At 43.7% G+C, this 19138-nt stretch overlaps 1 protein-coding gene across 1 annotated transcript; it reads right to left on the bottom strand.

Moving 5' to 3' along the window:
* Positions 1–303: 303 nt before the first annotated feature.
* Positions 304–4510, bottom strand: rbm7 (RNA binding motif protein 7). The gene is made up of 5 exons (XM_062553027.1): positions 4308–4510; positions 3577–3739; positions 3428–3485; positions 3011–3110; positions 304–1263 (listed from the first exon to the last, which is right to left on the bottom strand). Exons 1-5 carry the CDS (start codon positions 4398–4400, stop codon positions 850–852), a joined length of 828 nt encoding a protein of 275 aa, XP_062409011.1. The 5' UTR covers positions 4401–4510; the 3' UTR covers positions 304–849.
* Between the last annotated feature and the right edge of the window lie 14628 nt (positions 4511–19138).

Below are 19138 nucleotides of genomic sequence, written 5' to 3' on the forward strand. Positions count from 1 at the left end.
TTAAGCAGGCTGGGTGCTCCATCTATTTAAAGTCAGCTATAGTCTTCAAACGAAGCAGTGCTGAACTGATGTGGAGGGGTTTACAGATAACAAGCCACATCCTCTTAAGGCCTACTGAGAACAAAAAGATATGAATCTTAGCCAATAAGCTCTTGGGTTGTACACTCACATGGTTATCTATAGTGTGCGCAAAGCGATCAGTAGATCTTGACATACTGAATGCAGGCATGTCATTAGATACAGAACTGTTAATTCACATAGCCTATTTGCATGGCAATAAGATGAAACGCATAGTATTTCATGTAGTAGTAACAGTTTCATTTTTATTCAAAACTGATCCGTCTGCAATTTTTCGGTCTATAAACAACAAATGTTCAGTGGCCTTACAATCGGGGACAATGCCATTACTACTAAAAGGACTCAAATATGGCGTCTCAAATGCTTTTCTTTTTTATTGTAAAGGAGCTTTTTTCTAATTGATGGTTAAACCTGAGAATTCATTTTTTTGGCTCCATATTATTTTTTTTTGTTCCAACAATACACAATACCATTGTAAAGTACACATTTGTCAAAGAAAAATAAAAAAGTAAAAAATACATCAAATATTTTGTATTCTTTTTTGTAGTCATGATGAATATTTTTTCCAAAAAATGTCCAATTTGGAAAAAAATCCTATAAACTCAAATTAAAAAAGGTTTTACATTAAAAAGAATCAAGATTCAGTGGCTTAAAAATCCAACTATAACTTTTTTTTTTTTTTAAGAGTTCATGTGGTGATTAAAAAAATATTCTAAAAAAATCTTAAATCTCAGTTCTTTTTTTAAAAATTCCAGAAAAAAATTCCAGTCTTCAGTATCGTCGATAACGTCCATCCCGTGGCGCGTCTCTTGATCCCTCTCGCTGGTCCCGCCGCCTGTCGGGGTAGTCTCGGTTGCGGCCTCCGCTGCGGTCGTCGTGGTGATGGAAGTCGCTGCGTTGGGCGTAGTCGCGGCGGTGCCGCTCCGGCCCTGCGTCGCTGTAGCGCTGATCTCGGCCCTGATGGCCTCCTCCTCCTCCTACGGAGTCCTGCTGGTGGGACTGCCGATGTCCTCTCGAAGACTGGCTCTCCAGCTGCCATGGACTTTCCCCAGCAAGACCAGCACCTCCTCCTCCTCCTCCAGCGGCTCCTCCAGCAGCTCCTCCAAACGCCGGCGGGAAGCCCATGGGGAACGCTCCGTTCAGTTGCTGGAGCTGGTGCATCTGCAGCTGCCACATGTTGTTCATCTGCAGGGGAGACGACAAGTTTATTTATTTAAAAATAAAAAGAAATAAAAGTGCTGGCAAGAGGGATGCTGGCCTGACGCAAACCACACTATGGGGATTTGGAACTGTAAGCCATGTGGTATTTTCTCCTTGTTCCTTTATGGAAGGGTTGATGGGTTAAGTTAAGGCGTTTCAGTCAGCCAAATTCCACTTGCCCTGAAAAACTTAACCGGTGCCATACAATGTGCCAATATCATGACTGGGAACGGGAGCATTTGTTTTAAATTCTAGGCTAGCAGCTTGTTCAGAAAATGTTAGATGTCATGTCCTCCAAAACCAATCTGAGGTAGATATAAAAAAGGGAGTTCATAATCCTTATAACAACACATGGAAATGTTAGAAAGGGTGGTGTTTGCCATGTAAAACAACTTAGACAGGCCAAGGTTCATTCTCAAGATGTATAAATGTAAACAGAAATTGCCAAAAGAATCAGATCTGCTTGATTGCAAACATTGCAGGAGAAAAAAACAAATAAGAAATGGCAGTTTTAAGCCTCATATGATCACATTCAGAGTTGGATTTGGTGTGTATATATATATATATATATATATACATGTGTGTATATATATATATATATATATATATTGATCACTCGCTTTCAACCCACCATCTCCCCTCAACCATCCCATCATCTTAGTTTAGGAATAGCTTTTGGGTGTATGCAGACTGGGTAAACCGCACCCGATCTGCCAGCGATTGGTTTTCGCCCTGCAGCACACACTGGAAACCGGCACATTAATCTCTCCTGCTTCCTGTCCATGTTTGCTGGAACCAATCACAAACTGGCTTATCCACCAGGTGCACCCGGGTCGTTGGTTTGATCGGTTGAAGGACTATCCAAGCGTAGAGTCATTTGAACTATGCCCATTGATCATGCCTCTTGTGCAGTAAAAATACAGCGCAGACTCCCCAGACTAATGATCAATCTCAAAAGATTGTTCTTAGTCTGGTGATAGCCAGGCTAGTGTAGGCCTATGCATGGATCCTGCTTGACTCCTGCAAGATACCTGCAAAGCACTCCATGACCCTGGCTAGAGATCTCATCAAACCAGTGTCTTCGCTTGCTTCTCTTGCTTCTCTTTTTCGCAAATTTGGAACGTGAAGTAGTAGCAGTACTAGCAGTAGTAGTATTTATTTATTTTTTCTAACATCCAGAGGAACATGGCTGAGGCAAACTTTAAATGATAGAGATGGTCATTTTAAAATATTTCTGGAAATTTCACAAAAATGGTGGGGCTTTGAAGGAAAAAACGTGCAAGGACACTCCAGGGCGATGTGCTGACTTAATCAGACTTGCATATAGGTTTGACTTGTGATCATGATATTAACCAGGGAGGTCAGGATTTGGAGGGCAAGCTTCAGTCAGTTAGCATCCCAGCTGGGTGCCATCAACTTTAAAAAAAATTGTGTCTGACGTGTGCTCACATTTGCCATGGCCTCAAATTACGTCATTGATGTGGATTGGCTGATCCTCCAAGCAAGAAATTGCCAGTTCACCCACCAATCTGTATCATTGTACACTACAGTATGTTGTCTCCATCTGTAATGCGTTACCTGATTGTCTAACTGTATGGTGCCCTTAAATAGATGCTTATGGTGAATTTTGAGCTTTTTTGGGCCAATTAAATGAAAAGGGGGAGTTCTTACAATGGCAATATGAAGCAATCAGTCTCTTGTGATGAATGAATAAGTACACAAACAAACTCACCAGTGCTTGCCTCTGTAGTGAATCAGGTGAAGAGAAAGATCTCTGCATTTGAGGAGGAGTAGAGAAGAGCGGAGAGCCCGTCTGATCTGGCCGGTCATACCTGAACAAAAGACAATTCAAATCTTTTTTATTAAATCCCTTATAACCAACAAACATTGTTTACACTTAAGGTAAAACATTAAGTTAATCACACCAACCAGGGGTTAACTAAAAGACAAGGTTTCTGGCACCACAGGTAACTTCGGGAGTAACCATCAATCTCTAAAAATGTACTGTGCCGATAAAACATTGTTTCAAATTACAAATGTTTTTTTGTTTGTTTGTTTTATAAGATTGGCGGTTATTCTTGAAGTCGCCTCGATAAGCCAAAGCCATTGACTTTGCTTTGTAATATACACAACTTTCATGTTTAACTACCTTCCAGGTGTGTTTGATGGACTAGGATTTTTGCCCTCTTGGTTCATATGGCTGCTGCCTGTAGCAAGAAGATAGATTTAGACATGTAACTGCTTACTTCTATGAGGCGTGGCTGAAACAAATAATGGGTAACCATTAAACAAAGTTACCTGATCTGAATTGAATTTTTAGCGCTCTCCCAAACAGCTTTGTCCCGTTGAGCAACTCCATGCCATAGGGTACAGAAACCTCATGTTTATAATTGACAAAAGCAAATTGTTTCATCCTTCCATCATTGTCCTTGGGGATTTTTACTTTAATCAGAGGGCCAGCCTGCATGATGACAAAACAGAGTTATCAAAAAGCCTAAGAAAATATGGATCAATAAATCAACAGTTAACTTGTACCCACACAAAAGACAAAAAACATCACCACATCAGACCAACGTCAACAAGAAATGTTTGCAACACTGAGATCACAGCTCTGGCACCCCCGCTGAAACTACAGCGACTGATGTACGAGCGGTAGCGAGGACTACACATATACTAAGTGGACTCAAATAATCACTGCTTTCAGTGCGATTGAAAAAGAGAAAACGAGACATGAAAAACTATTCCATCAATTTGCAAGGACTCAATCAGGTAACGCTACGCTGCAAATGGAGAGGAACGACGCTACTGTCAACGAGTAGGATGCTAACGTTAAAGGGTGCACTGAGAGTGCTACTGTGTGCATTCGTGTTAGTTTGCCCATGATATTACGCCTTAACACGTGTTTGAAATACCTACTCGATCATTAATTAGACACTTAAAACATAGATGAGTATCAGTTAACCAGATAACTATGGCTGTTAATTGAGCGCTAACACTGTCCATAAGCTAACGTTACATTTTATACATACCTGTAAAAACAACTCGAACAACAGCTCTTCTGTGACTTGTGGGTCGAGATTTCCCACAAAAAGTGTTCGATCTGCTTCATCCGAAACACCCATTTCTTATGAATGTATAAAAGGAAAAACCTTTTACCCCGACTAAATATTTTTGGTTGGCAGTTACGTCTGGTTAGCCTGCTGGCTAGCTAAATAAACAGGCCTGAAATGGCCGTAAAGTGAGTATGTGCCGTAAGAGGGGCGTACTGTCGTACATTCACAACGACAGTCAAGTCGAGTTTACAGTATGCAAGTGCATGCACATTAAAGACTTTAAATGTCTACTTTGCATTTTCAGTCCATAGATGTGACAAAGCATTTTAAATCCTATTTTCTCAAAAGTAAAATATGTAATGTAGCCTAATATCCTGTAATTGGGCTAATGCATGGTCTTGAGACTGAGAGGGACACTGTAGGCTACCAGAGGAGGCACTGTTTTAGACGATTGGAACACAGCGGGGTTTCCTCCTGGCTGAACATGTTGACAGAAGAACTCTTTATGTAGGCAAAGGTAAAACTGCTGGTGGCATGCATTTCTTTGGAGATGGAGTGTTTCCCCTACAACACTGGCTGCGAAAGCTTAATTGTAAAAGATTGTAAACTTCCATTACCAGGGAAACTCCAGTATGGAGTAAAATACCAAGATCTCTGTGCTGTCTCTTTCATGTTGTTGACATACAATAGCATCTAAAAACATGGGAATCATCATGCAATTAGTAACACTGTAATGATGCTATCAAACTGTATCAGAGCTATACACAAAACTAATCAGCTTTTTGTGGGCAGATGCTATGCGGGTGCATGATGTGTTTCTCATATTAGTATAATTTAATTATGAACCCAATGCATGAGGCACTGAGGCGTGCCATCAATAAAAAATACAAATTGTAACCCCCTTCGCATCCACTTAAACTTGTGACCTTGGGGTGTGGCTGGAAGACAGCTAATATAGTCCCACCAGAGATAACCTAGTCTGGCTAAGCTCTTGCCAGCAGGTGGTCTCCTCATCCATTAAAAAGGGACTCGACTACCAGAATGCTGATGAGACATTCCCGTGGCCGCCCAAGTAAATGCCAAGATCAGATTGCTGAGTCGCAGTCCCTCCATACGGAGCCTTGGGCGAGGCAATCCCACAGAGCTTTAGTGCCAAGCCAGGCAGCCACGGGAGAACCTGACCACCATGATAATCAGGCGCTGGCTAGACCTGGCCTTCTGAATTAATTAGTATAATTGAAAGTGTAATGATTTTTCAGTCACGCTTGAGGGACACATGGAAGGACTACAGCTGTGTCTTGTGCTCGTGCTCAGATAGGCGTGGCACATTGGAAAGGTCCGCCTCTCACTGCAGCAATCGTGCCATTTGAATGACCGATGAACTGGCGCATTTGGATGTTTCGTGTACACAGTGTTTTTACAACATCCTTTCACTACGTTCACTAACACAACCATCACAAATGAATTCCTTTGTTTATTTATTTATTAAGTGTTAAATAGTGGCAAGTCTGGCAACCCTTCTATAAACAGTAATTTAGCCAAAAACATATATGTTTCTGGTACAACCGGCCTACTTCAGAGTTTGCCCTGGCCTACTCGTTCCTGGTTTAATTCCAACATAGACACTCACTAACCAACCAATTTTCCCATGGTCCTTTGACATTACATTCTTGAATAATTATTCGGAGTAATTTTGCGACTGTAAATGTTGTTTCCATTTTTTATTTAGTAGTGTAATCACATGGCCACAGTAATAAAATTTTGGTTTATAGGATCTAATTTAAATGCTTCTGGCTGGTGAAAGTAGTTTTCGGTATTTAAATTGGCGGCTCTAAATATCAGGACTGTAAAAGCATAAAACCACACCTGTGCCGTTCTCTTTAACATCACACGAACAGGAATATGTTTTTTTGTCCCAGGATAGCAATTATATTTTATCTCTGCTTTTCCACAATGCTTGGCTTTATTGCACTGGGTACACTTCCAGAGAACTTTAAGGAAGAAGAATTCTTAAGGAGTGGTGTCATAATATTGCTGAATGTCTTCATCAACAGATCCAGATGAGCTGCTTTTTTATGTTTACTGTGACCTTTTATTTATGACTTGACAGGAGTTTAAAGTCATTCATAACTCCAGATGTGAAAGACTGCTAAATGCATAAGACGCTTTCAGGGACGCTTTTTTTTAAAACTTTGTATTCAGTTTGCATTTCAATAACGGTACAGTAGACATAACATGGGGTTGAACAGATGAGATTATATGCTCTAATCTAGGTTAGATACCAATATACTAAAATCAGCTATAGAGTTTGCATGGCACAAGGACATCCATGAAAAAGAAATCCCTTGCACTTTGGGGTATGAGCTCCCACTCATTTGCAGTAGATGGCAGTGTTGATCCTCTGAAGCACTGATGCTTCTTTGGAGGCTGCATCTAAGCTCCTGGAAAACAATGTTTGGAGCTGGTAAAATATAAGCAGTTATTATTTGACTCTGGGGCCAATGTGCTTTCAGGAGAGCTTAGATAGAAAGAGGAGATAGAAATGGGTAAAGACAGATGTACTCCTCTTTTGGCCCTGGTAGTTCATTCCTAAATCTCTCTCTCTCTCTCTCTCTCTCTCTCTCCCTCTCCTTCTCTCTCTTTTTTAGTGTGTGTCTTTACGTCTGTCTTCGCACCTCTTCCTTGCTACTCTCTAGTCAAATATTGAAGGCAAAACTGAAGATGTGAAACACGGAAGCTGCAGCTGTGTGCACAAGTACATTCCCAACTCTCTGTTGCACTCTGTTGGCTGGCTGGGGGAGTATGGCAGGCGCACAGATGCTGCTTCTTGGTGTGACAAAAAAATATTGGCTAAAAACATGTCAACATGAATTATGTCTAGGGTGTGACTCTGCGGCGCGTCTCACGGAGGAAGAGTGTTACATTTTACAATGATGAGAAATCTCTGAGCGAGGTCACAGGGAAATCCTAATTAGATGATAATAATGGCAACATCAGAATATTTAGTGTGTAGCATGTGTCATCTCCTGTTTCACCACTGTATGGCTGTGTTTCACAAGCAGTCCGTTATTTGTTTGTTTGTTTGTTTTTCCCTCTTTGTTGTTTTGGTTGCGTCGTTGGTTTCGTGTTTTGAGAAAAAAGATGTAAAAATATGTGAGACGGGAACAAAAAAAAACCAGAAAACAATGTTGATGATTTCTAATGAGCATTAGCATATGTGCATCCAGATATGGTAATGCGGAGCTCTTGGGGCTGGGTTGTGTATCCAGCAGCTGCAACAGCAGCAGCAGCATCAGCATTGCCTTCATCTTTGGGCTGAAATGCTGTTCTCCAGTCAGTTAATGGACTTCCCTCCGAGACTAGTATGCCATATACATTTCAATATGCATGCCTTATTTCATCCATTAACCTTTAGTTAGTTTTTGCAATCGGCCTCCTTGACTAATTACTTGGAATGGCATGTATTGGTTTTACTCCAGTGGCCGTGGTAGAGTTAGAGCCTTGCCAATCAGTTTCAGTCCAATCATTATAGAGACACTTAAGTGTATTGAATGTAAGCTAGAAATGTGTGTGTGTGTGTGGAGGTACCACTCCAGCCTGCGATGTCAAAACGTCACACTCAGTATGATTACCACACATGGCTTCTTGGCTGCTGTGTGTTATCTCGTATCTTGCGGCTTGTAGAACAAACATCGGCATTATTTTGATTGAACTGGGAAGCGTGATAATGGAGGTGTGTGGAGGGGAGAGGGGGGGTGTCATCCCATCCCTCCCCCCTTCCCCTCTCCTCCCTCCTCCCCATGGAAAGCCTTCTCCTCTCCTGGCTCACTGCAGCCCGTCCACCCACTCCAGGGAAATGGACATGAATGGGCATTCAAAGAACTGAAAGGCCTGGCTGGACGGTAGATCTAGGCCACCAGCCGAGCGCCACGTGGTCACGTGCTGTTTTTGTTCCCGCACACTTGTGCTCGCTCTTAACCTCCCACAAGGATGTGTGTGCCTAGTCAACCCCACTCACACTCGAGTCCTTCATTCCTCTTCTGCCCTCTCACTCATGCTCTCTCTCTCTCTCTCTCTTTCTCTCTCTATCTATCTCTTTCTTTCTTCCCCTCTGGCTCAATTTATTTCTCTGTTCATTCATTCATATTCATAATTCATGTGGAATGAAGTGATTCAGGATCATTAAATGCACATGAATATTTGTGGGATGAAACTTTAATTAAGCTGTTCGTTCTCCTGCGCACGATGACGGTTGCTGAGTGGCTCCCCGCTGGGCCGAGTTGGTCGCGGGCTTAATGGTCTATACCTTTATGATAGTGGCTCTACTTGGTCTCTTATCCGCACGCTCCAGCCTCACCCTTCCCACCCTCCATGCCTCCTGGTCCAGGCTCTCGCCAGCAATGGCTTTTTAAATGGTTATGGGTGCCATGCTGGGTGTGCGGATCAATCTTGCTTAATGCAATGGACCAGCAGGGTCTCAGCCTCTTGCTGTGTTCACGTGTTAACGTCTAATTATTTATGGATCAATTGCGCACATGGACGGGGATACACAACGTAGAGTGAGTGTTAAGAGGTAGCAAAGTTTTAGCGTGGAACTGCGCTCCAACAGGCTCGCTGTTTGGGAGTGAGCTTCACGCCTTTGCAGGTAATTTCACATTGCCTCATACAATCACTCCTGGACTTTTCCATTTACAGTGATGCATGCCAGGCATAATAAAGCAGACGGGACACTCTGTCTTTCGCCCGACAGTTCCAAAAGTTGGTTACCCTAGGTTACACGTCTCCCAAAGTGACACACAGCTTTGCAGTTCCAGTAGTGCACTCCTCCAGTGTTGTGCAGGAATGTGATTCTTCTTGGCTGAGTGCTTCGGTCTTGCCATTGGGATCAACTTGTCGGAAGGAGTTGAGACGTGAAGGTGCTGAACGATAAAGTCTCAAGGGGGTTGAGAGAGGGGTGGTGGGGTGTGTGTGTGTTGGGAGGGAGGGGGGTGAGGAACGTTTCAGAGTTCCGTCAGAGGAACGTGCATGTGCGCGCAGGTCACAGCTCTTGTGCCGTTTGCCCTCGCCTCTCTCCCAATGTGCCGCGGAGCGCCGGCTTGGTATCATCGGCCCTCCGCGGCGAGGGTCGTTAGCGCCGCCCCATCACTTCCTGTAGTCTGCCTCCCAGTGCCGGCTCTCAGAAGGGGTTTAATTACTTCAATGAAGTTTAATCATTAAAAGCGTGGGTGGGCGAGGTACAGGGAGTGAGGGAGGCACAGTGCCTAACATCATAAATCATATGGTCAGAATTTGTATATTGTCCACCCACACATACACACACAAACACACACACACACACGCACACATCCTTCCCCAGACAAGGAGGGCTACAGCGTCAGCGGCATTTATCACGCTCGGTGAGTTTTTGCCTCGTACTCAAAGCAGCCTGTTGAAGTGCGCGCACACACTCAGAGACACAGACATGCACACATTGGTCTGGGACACATAAACTCCCCAACACAGACACACATACTGGCCTGGTACGCACACACATACAAACTCAGAGACAGACAGATAGACACACACAGTGCCACAACTTGCGTCAGAGGAGCCTTGCAGGACACTATCTGGTAAGTCATAAGCGCACGCCGGCGGGTACAATTAACTGACGGAGAGTAGATCTGAAGTATCAGATTTCATATCTCAAGCATCCAGAGATCGGGATCCATCATGTCTCTCTTGTTTGATGCTTTGGTGCCCGGGGAGAGGATAATGAGTGCTGTCAAGGAAGCGCCAGTCGTTTCGTTCGCTGTCTTTAAGGCACGTCTCATGTCGACCAGGAGGCCCCCACGTGCAAATTAAAAGTCAGCCGTCCTGAAAAACCCAAGCAGGAGGCGCCACCACCAGAATCGGACTTAAGACGGCTACTAAGCTTGAAATCCCGTATTGATTCGCTAAAGACACGGCGTACATAATAATGGGGGGATACTGGGAGAGCACTGATATTAAACTGGCGATCTGACAGACGATTTGTTTCGTGAGTGTGTTTAATCTTCTCTGATTAAAATGAATCTTGACCCAAATCGTGATCACCTATTAACGTTCATTTGTTTTCCCAAACCAGCATGGGACCTGCTCTCATGACCAATCATGATGCAATTAAGCTGGACCTGGTTGCAAGTGGGAATCAATAGAAGCAACTGGCTTGGAGGAAACTTGTGTCCTTGAGAATTAGAGCCCAAAGACATTGACTGTGTGATTGTATGTTGTAACTAGGCTTTGTGTCAATTTCACATCAATTTCACAGATGCGGCTGAAAATGGGATTCTGATGAATATATTCCCCCAAGACTTGACTCCAATCCCCTATTGAGAAACAGTCGGCTCATTCTAGTTCGTATTTGACCAATTTTTTCCTCATTGGTCTTTTTGTTTGGAAGGTCAGATGAGGTATATTTAGGTATGCCAATTCAATTTCAAATAGTCTATTTTCTTTAGTTTCTTTTGTTTCTTTCTTTAATTTACTACCATAAAGGAAAATGTGATGTGGACTGTAGATGCACGTGACGAAATGTCTTCTGAGGTAAAGCAGCAGTGTTCTAAGACTTATCGAGTTGAATTTATTCTCTCTCCTAGCATGATGGTGGCACATCTCAGCATGAATCTGCAAATGACTGCATGCTCTGCTTCAAGGATGAAAGCTTTTACCTACTGGACCTCCAGTGGTGCTGCTTAGAGCCAACTGAACCATGATGAAGTGATTAATTTGATTATGTCCGTCATGTTGAAGGAATCTCTCTGGGTATCCTGAAAAACATATACATATGCAGTAAAAAATATACCTTGGCAGAACCTATAAGGACAGCTAGTTGCTGATTGTCTTTCCTTGTGTTTCCCTTTTCCTTGTCTCACATTGTGTGATGGTTAACCACCCTTGCTTTTGCCTTGGCAAGAACCTTCCGCTTTCCTGAAGTCAGGGTCGCCATTGCTCAAATGAAAGAAGACTGCATTTAAGCATGTAATTGCATGCGGAAGCTATTTGTATAGCTGAGCATTTTATGGAGTGCAAAAGAAGGTCAAAGAATCCTCAATCTTGTTGGTAACGCTCACTGCGTAAATTAATTGCTGGCGGAAGGCTTTGCGAAATAATTGAATTGACTCCCAGACTTATATCTGCATAAAATTGCCAAGCTAACCTTCATATAAGCTCCGAGCTCTCGGGAGACTTTTGTTTGTTTCCTCTCCTTTCATACCCGGCTTACCTTTCCTTCCCTCTCAGGCAAGCCAGGCATTTTCTGAAGACGTGCTCCGGAGCTCTCTGGCCTGCCTGGCTCTCTCACCTGCCTTGCTGCCTCCCTAACCGTGTTTTGGATGAGCGCTAAAACCAAAATAAGATTAGACAGGTTTGGCCAGGTTGGATCCGGATCAAATCAACACGACGCCCCGACCTGGGCACTAATCTGTCACTGTCAAAACCTGTCGAAAGGTGCAACGTGTCGTTCGTATGATCTGTTTTGATCCGAGGCTCATTATTCATTGAGCACCCTCGTTTGATTTGATCAGTGAATGGCACATTTGGAAAAAAAACAAAAAAAAAACAAGCGGAAGGGGATTCTAACAGGCGTTGGGAAGAGATAGGCATGTGACGAATGAATTGCATGACATGCGACATGAATGTGTAAATAGCTATTAATTAGCCTGTACGAATTAGCATAATAATTGGTGATTAAACGTGTCTTAATTCTAATGAGGGGAGCAGTGCAAGAGTTGCTGGAGGCATATTATCATCATGTATTTTAGCAGACATATAATGATGTGGACTGAGGTCTGTAGAGTCTTATGCACCCTTACAGGTGTTTTTTTCGCCAAAACATGTAGGCCTACTCTATTTCGGTATGTATGACCACTCCATCATATTGAAGTTGATTGTAACATTACCATGAACTATGCAGACAGGTGGAATACAGTTTTAATCGACTGTATAGTAATGATATCTTTGGGCCATGAGAGCTTCGAATGCATTGAACATGCTTTGGAAATAGCCAGACTTCAGATGAAGAGCCTGGTTCATTTAAGGAGCTCAATCTACCTGCAGCCAGAACACTCACATTGGATGGCACAGGCTGCTCCGGCATCACGGCTGTTGCTTTTCATTTACAATGCTAACGTGACACACGCTCAGCCAACTAGCTTGGAGGGGGAAAAACTAGAAATCCTCCCAAAATAGCTTGTGTGTATCAACACCCACACGCTAGGGTTCAGCTCTTGCCCCGGGCAATCATATTTCATCAATCTTTCAGCCGTCTATTGACGGGATGTCCGCACGTATTTGTGTGATGGGTGTTGGTGCACTGTGAAATATTAATTTTTATATTCTCGTGGTGGTGTTGCCGAGCGCGGGAGACAAAAGTGATGCCTGTGGCATTTTTCGGACCTCCATTGTATTCATTAACCCAGCTGATAATGTGGGTGGAAAGTAGTACAGCTGACCACTTGTCAGCAGTGGGTCCACCACAACAGCAGAGCCGAGTACATTATGCAGTGGCCCAGCACACAGGCTGAATGCCAATGACTTAGTGGAGGTTACGATCTAAAAGCCCTGCTTTTCACTTGATAACCTTTTCTCAGTGTTAAAAGAGTATGGGTAGAAAATATGGCACTAGGCCACTTTGGTCCTGCTGAATTCGTAATTGCACTTTGATAGCCCTTTTACTCAGTTTGAAATGTGCACACCATGTAGGCTCCATCACAAAAGGGCAATAAAGATGAATATTAAAAGTGGGTCATTAAGAGAATGTGTAGTACAGTAATCTGCTTCCTCCTTCCGTATTCATAAGTGCAGTCGCAGATAGCAAACAAGAAAAGGAGGGGGTAAGCGCAGAAGCCATTTCCGAAAACTGCCGAAGTGTATATCTGCATACTCCAGTTCACTCCTATTCGGAGTGACGGTGACGCAAGTGCCAAGGTTGTGCCGTGGTTAGGTGCCTCTTATTTTAAAAAAAAACTGTCAGAAAGTAAATAAATTATGCGCATCGGTCTGAGCGCAGCGTGCCGGGCCAAATGCCGCTGAGTATAATTATAATGCCATGTATGGATGAGGAAGGAAGGGGATGATGGGAGCGCTCCATAAATCACAGGCTTCACATTGTACCATGTGGCTCTAATAGCGTTGCATGGTTTATCAGCAGTTTACGGCATCGCACTCAAGGCCCCCAGCCTGTAAAGTGGAGATGATGCAAGTGCATCATACTGTTTGTGGGGGGAGGGGGATGTGCAAGCTTGTAGGAGAGTATGTGTAGATTTACAGTGCCAGCCATTGTGTTTTCTTAGATGCCCCGCACAAAGCCATAAGCTGCCTGGCAAAAGCATAAATCAAATGTACGCGCAGGTCGTGGTGAGTAGGAGAACAAGAGCAATAGTGTCCATCCATCAATGTAAATGAACGACAAGGGTGTATGAGAATGTGATTGTCGGGAGAGGCGGCATTCGCAGGTAACAGAAGATGGGGCCTCAGAGATGCTATTTTGGTTGTAACTGCCTGTCGTTATGTTGCCCCGCTTGAGTGACTGGGGATGGGTAACTCGGCAAACTCGTACAAGATATCAGCTGACAAATCCATTGGTTGGACAAAAGGCCTACATTTTTGCTCAGAAAAATTATCATTATCTGGAGGCTGATTACAGCATGCACAAACTGTACTGAGGCTAAAATGTTTGACTACACTGGATGATTTGTTAGTATACAGCATTCGGGCGAGTATGTACTCCACATACTAGGCCCTCAAATGAAAGGGAACATCTTCCCTGTCCTAATTAGGCAGACAGTGGAGGTCAAGCCATACTTAAGTGTTCCACTAAAAGAAGACAGTGTTACATGATCGCCTCATTTCCATAATTTTAAAGCAGGCTAATGAGGAAAAACTTTAGTTTTGCCTGGAGCCGCCATTGTTTGTTTGATGCTATTTTATCATTTGGTTAAATGTTAATGAAGTTTTCATTTCATTTAGACCCAGTTAATATCACACTCTGAGGATTCTGCCCCTGCTTGAGCTGTGAGGAATCCAAGCTGGTGTTAATATTCCAGTCACAGAGTAGGCTGTTGACTTAATCGTTGGGTGTTATCAAATCATGTTCTTTTACCTAATGGACCATCTGGAGTCCTGTGAACAACAGTGACATTGACACAATGATTGCAATATCATCAGTTCTTGTGCAGTATGGATGCTTTTCTTTTCTCTCTTCTTTTAATCTTGCGACTGTCTATTTTTCACTGTCTATTTTGTGCTCATGTCTCAAAACGGCACTTAAGTGCTATCAAGCAGTTTCTTCTTTTCCTAAACTCTTTAACAGCTCATTTTGAACAGTAAGTCGTTTGTGTTCCCACCCACAACATACATACACCCATTTGCGAGGAGACAGCATAATTAATCCACCACACTTCTCCACCTACACACCTATTAGCGTATGCTAATTGTGTTGGAATGAGAGGGCATTTGGACCCCGTGCTGTTTTCCAGCGGCGGCGGCGGGTGCACACAATCTGAGCGATCGGGATCGGTTGCGGACTGGCAGCGGTGGAGGCAGGCACACCCACTCATGATTGAAGGTGCTGAGAGAGGAGCTCGCCCGTCGTAAATCCGAGGCCACCTCAACTGTCAGCCTCCCAGAGGCAGAGCAGAGAGGAGAGAGAGTAATGGACAGGAGCTAGAGCAAGCCAGATCATTTACACCAACCACGGAGTCCATCTTGCCTCCTTTCTCCCCCCTCTCAACATTGTATTGTTTTTAACTGAGACCTCGCCACGCGGTCAAATGCAGTCAAAATACCCTTGGGGCTTTGTTTTTACATTACACTGTGTGTGCCAGGGTCACTGAAAAGGGCCAGTAGGTAATTACACCACATTCTGTGTCTCATCCTTCCATAGCTGTGTGCTGGGTCAGGCTGAGCTCTGCTCAGAGTTATGACAATAGCACAGGCCAGTGCCTGGCCATTGTTAATGCCTGTGCTCTAAAACAGTTAAGCTCCTATTACTTGAATTAAATTAACTGTTGTCCAGTTATTGCTTCTGTAAGCCTTAATTAATTGACTCTGACGTCTGAAAGGAAGTTCAGCGTTATGTGTACAGTAGATCTGTTCTCGTGCCGCAGTTCCTCTTGGCTGTCTTTTCAGTTTCGCATAGCAAATGTACGTATTTAATCTCCTACAACATGGTGGAACACCTGTAATGTCATCTTTAATTAATCATAATGGATGTCCAGGCTGCCAGCAAACATTGCGTCTGTCATTGCCAATGAGAGAGAGTGCCCGGTGTTGAAGCCATCTGTACCGGGGGCCCGCCACTGTTCCTACCTGTTAAAAGCTCTTTGTGGATGTATTTTTAAAGCCTTCGTTCACTTCGCGTTGACCTCAAGGAGGGTGGACTTAGAGCTAAGAGTAGCCAGTGCCCACCAGGGGCGCATTGGGAGTGTGATACCATAGGAGGTTTTGTCGACGCACACCCGGGTCACTTGGGGAGGCCAGGGCAGGTGGCAGGGTGATGCAAGAGAATTGGTCAGACTTGCAACTCCTTGGCAGATGGATGTTAGCTGTAAATTGGAAGATTTGTTGCAGGATCCCCTTTTTGTCAGTTGTGTGGTGGCGGTTGGTGGTATCTGTACTGATCATTACAGGCAGAACATGAGTATAATTGGTCTAATGATTTGCAAATAGTACAGATGACACAAATGCAGATAATTATTCCCATATTAAATGCTGCATTATGAGCACTTTAAGGTCTGCCCAGTGTAGACCTAAATCCTTAATATACAGTACATCTCACAAATTTCACATGTACTGGGAAATTCAATTACCAGTAAATAAGTTAATCTATCTGAAGTATCTGTATTATATTTAAGGATCCATATCCCATTTATGTATTATGTGAGTCATCGGACATGTCCACAGCATAGAGTTTGAAGTTCCCGTCCCTACACTGGTTGCCTTGACTCCGTCAGCATATAACATAATAATGTCTCTGCCATCTCCCCTGCTGTATATTGTCAGTGTCAGCATAGCTCATCGTGTTCTGTAAATGTTTAGACAGGATTACTGGCTCCTGCCTCCTTTTTAGGGAGGATCTGAGGAGGCTTAATGTTCGCCTAGATGTAATAGTGGGGGAAATGGATAGGTGTTAAATAATGAATTGCATGTGAGGGCATGTGCAGATTGCTTGTGTGCCAGAGCTAACACACTTGCTTGTTGTTGTTTTGTTTTAGGCAAATACAAACACAGCTGTCGCTAATTTAATATCCACATGATATGTTCTCCATCCACGCATCCCTCGAGCATTGCCACCCTAGGCAGTCCCATATGTCGCATTTACCAAGAACCACCACTGCTTTGGCTAACTTGCCACCAATGCGAGAATATCTTCAGTCGGTCATGGAAGCAAAGGTCATTATTAAGGTTATTATTTAACATAGTGGTGTAGCAAGTGTGGGCATGCCTCCCTGTCAGGGCAGGAAGAGTTACAGCAAGGGGGTGAGATCTGAGGCCGAAAGAATGGAGCGAGAACCCTGAACAACCAGCTAGTCAAATTAAGTTAGTGCTCTTAAAGCATAGTAATGTTAGCCTGCAGCTAATCTATCTGGAAATGAGTTTTTAACCTACTTTGTGCTTTTAAATACAGTCAGGGACTACCATTTATTGATATGTTGGAATAGTAATTAGCCTAACGTGAATAACACAAATCAATGGGGAAAAAAATTGTCCAATCATAAAAAGCTATTTTTTTTCTGACCAGATTTAATCTGATCTCTGATTAAATCAAATAAAAAAAGGTTTGTAATTTACCATTATTGGACTATTCCTATAAAAATGTACTGTATATTATCATTTTCATTATTCAACCAAAATCTGAATGTCATAGAAAGTGTATGAAATGTTAGACTTTCCAGAATTAAATATTTTTTCTCTCATTTCTAAGACTCTCTTGATTCCTTTTTTTCTTTTTTTTGTGGATGTGCACCATAATGATGTATCGCCTAATCTTTTGGCCTGTAATGAAATGCCAGTCAAAATGAACAATGTCAGTCTGAAGGGAATGCATTTCCAGTATTGACTGTACACGGGCAGGACCACGACCGACAAATATGAAACCCGCCGGCAGTCCCTGGCAGTGCGAGGGAGAGCAGAGGGGTTCCCTATCACTCCTCTCACTGCTCGAGTATAAATCATCCTCATCCAATTATGATAAAGTCGGTAGGCCAGATTAGGTGGCTTACGGTGAGGAGGGAAAGGAAAGATCATTGGCGGTGACACCGTCTGACTGTGAATAAGAGGGAGATTTCCTGTTCAGCCGTGACCGTCAGCGTCCGGTAATTAATGTGGCTTTGCCCAGCCTGCCGATGGCGCAGCTATTTAAAATGCTAAATGGTTTTTTGGACTTTCTGTATGCGTGTGTGTGTGTGTGTGTGTGTGTGTGTGTAGGGGGGGGTGAATGTGTGGGAAATAGAAATCTGTGAGTGTGAGTGCGTAGCCACTTCCCAACTCAATCGCCTCTTTTCTAATGCCAGTGATTAATCTGTGACAGCGAGCACTGTGTTGGTGCTTTTAGAGGAGGTTGGCTAGAGCCTCTCCCAGCAGTGATTGGCTCCTAGATGGATAACTAATGTCATTTGCAATCTGGTGTTAGACGGCATGATTAAGGACAGTCCAGAGATGGGGGATATGGTGCAGCCGGGGTTGGGGAAATTGGAGCGTGGAGTCTGACAGTCCTGCATGTATGGGTGCAACCAACAGCTGGTAGGTTCTACCCGCAGTGAACGAGAGGGAGTATTTTTATCCAGGCAAATGTGGGTTGCTATATTTTTTCCCCTCCTCTCTCTCTCTCTCTCTCTCTCTTGCTCTAACTCTCTTCTTGTTGGGACAAGAGAGAGAGATATTAATAAGCAAACCTCAGTTTTCTCTGTGGCGCTCTGGTATAAAAATGGAACCGCTCGTTTTTGGGCCAGAAAGAGGTTCCCTCCTAGGCCTGGTGTCAAGACAGCTGTTGAGAGGAGAGGGAGAGAGAGGGAGAGAGAGAGAGAGAGTGAGAGAGCTGAGGCCACTCAGTGTGAATTAACTGAAACACGCCTGGTGCAACATTAACTAAAAGGGAATCCCTCCCGGTGGAATTGCATCATTTAGCCATTTTTAAATCGATTCCAGTCAGGTTCCTTTGGCAACAAAAACAGAGAGGACTCATCTTGAAGGCCCTGGGATGTAAAAATGGAGATGAATCAAACATCATTTATTAGAGAAAAATAAAAATGTTCAAGTCTTATCTAACCATTACGTGGAACTAATCGGTAATGTTCTCATCGTTTTAGTCCCCTTGAAGACATAATGAGCCAAACCGACTTTTTGACAGTCCAACCAACTGGATATCAATTAGCAGCTGGATCGCTTAACAAGTGAATCAGTCGTGGCCAGTTCCCTTCCCGGGGAGATATTGAGTGTGTTGGCTTAACCCCCTCTCTCAGCCCACACAAACACATTTTGTATATGCGACTGAGCTGAGATGTATTTGCAATCATCTCATTAGCAAACTCAGGTGTGACTAACAGCCTTTGGCTGGAAAGTCATGCGGAAACGGAGCTCTCCGGGGGCTTGAGGCTGAATTAGACTAACCTAACTCTGGGACCTGCTTCTGTCCCTGATGCCTCCCTGAAGCTTGGCCACAGCCTCAGCTCTGGGGTTGGCTGCATGACCTCCATTCGGGATCTGTGGGATTTGGGACACTGTCCTGTCTTACTGGTACCGAAGCTGTGGGGGAATATAGGAGTCGTGCATAACGGGGAACCTATAGGAAC

The sequence above is a fragment of the Sardina pilchardus genome, chromosome 13 (genome assembly GCF_963854185.1).
Source record: "Sardina pilchardus chromosome 13, fSarPil1.1, whole genome shotgun sequence".
NCBI lineage: Eukaryota > Metazoa > Chordata > Actinopteri > Clupeiformes > Clupeidae > Sardina > Sardina pilchardus.

What these genes read in the sequence shown, in the direction of transcription:
- rbm7 (XM_062553027.1), bottom strand. Translation starts at nt 4,400, where the DNA reads ATGGGTGTTTCGGATGAAGCAGATCGAACACTTTTTGTGGGAAATCTC. An exon ending in AAAAATTCAATTCAGATCAG is followed by an intron (nt 3,486 to 3,576) that starts GTAACTTTGTTT and finishes TTCTTGCTACAG; the next exon opens with GCAGCAGCCATATGAACCAA. An exon ending in CCATCAAACACACCTGGAAG is followed by an intron (nt 3,111 to 3,427) that starts GTAGTTAAACAT and finishes TCTTTTGTTCAG; the next exon opens with GTATGACCGGCCAGATCAGA.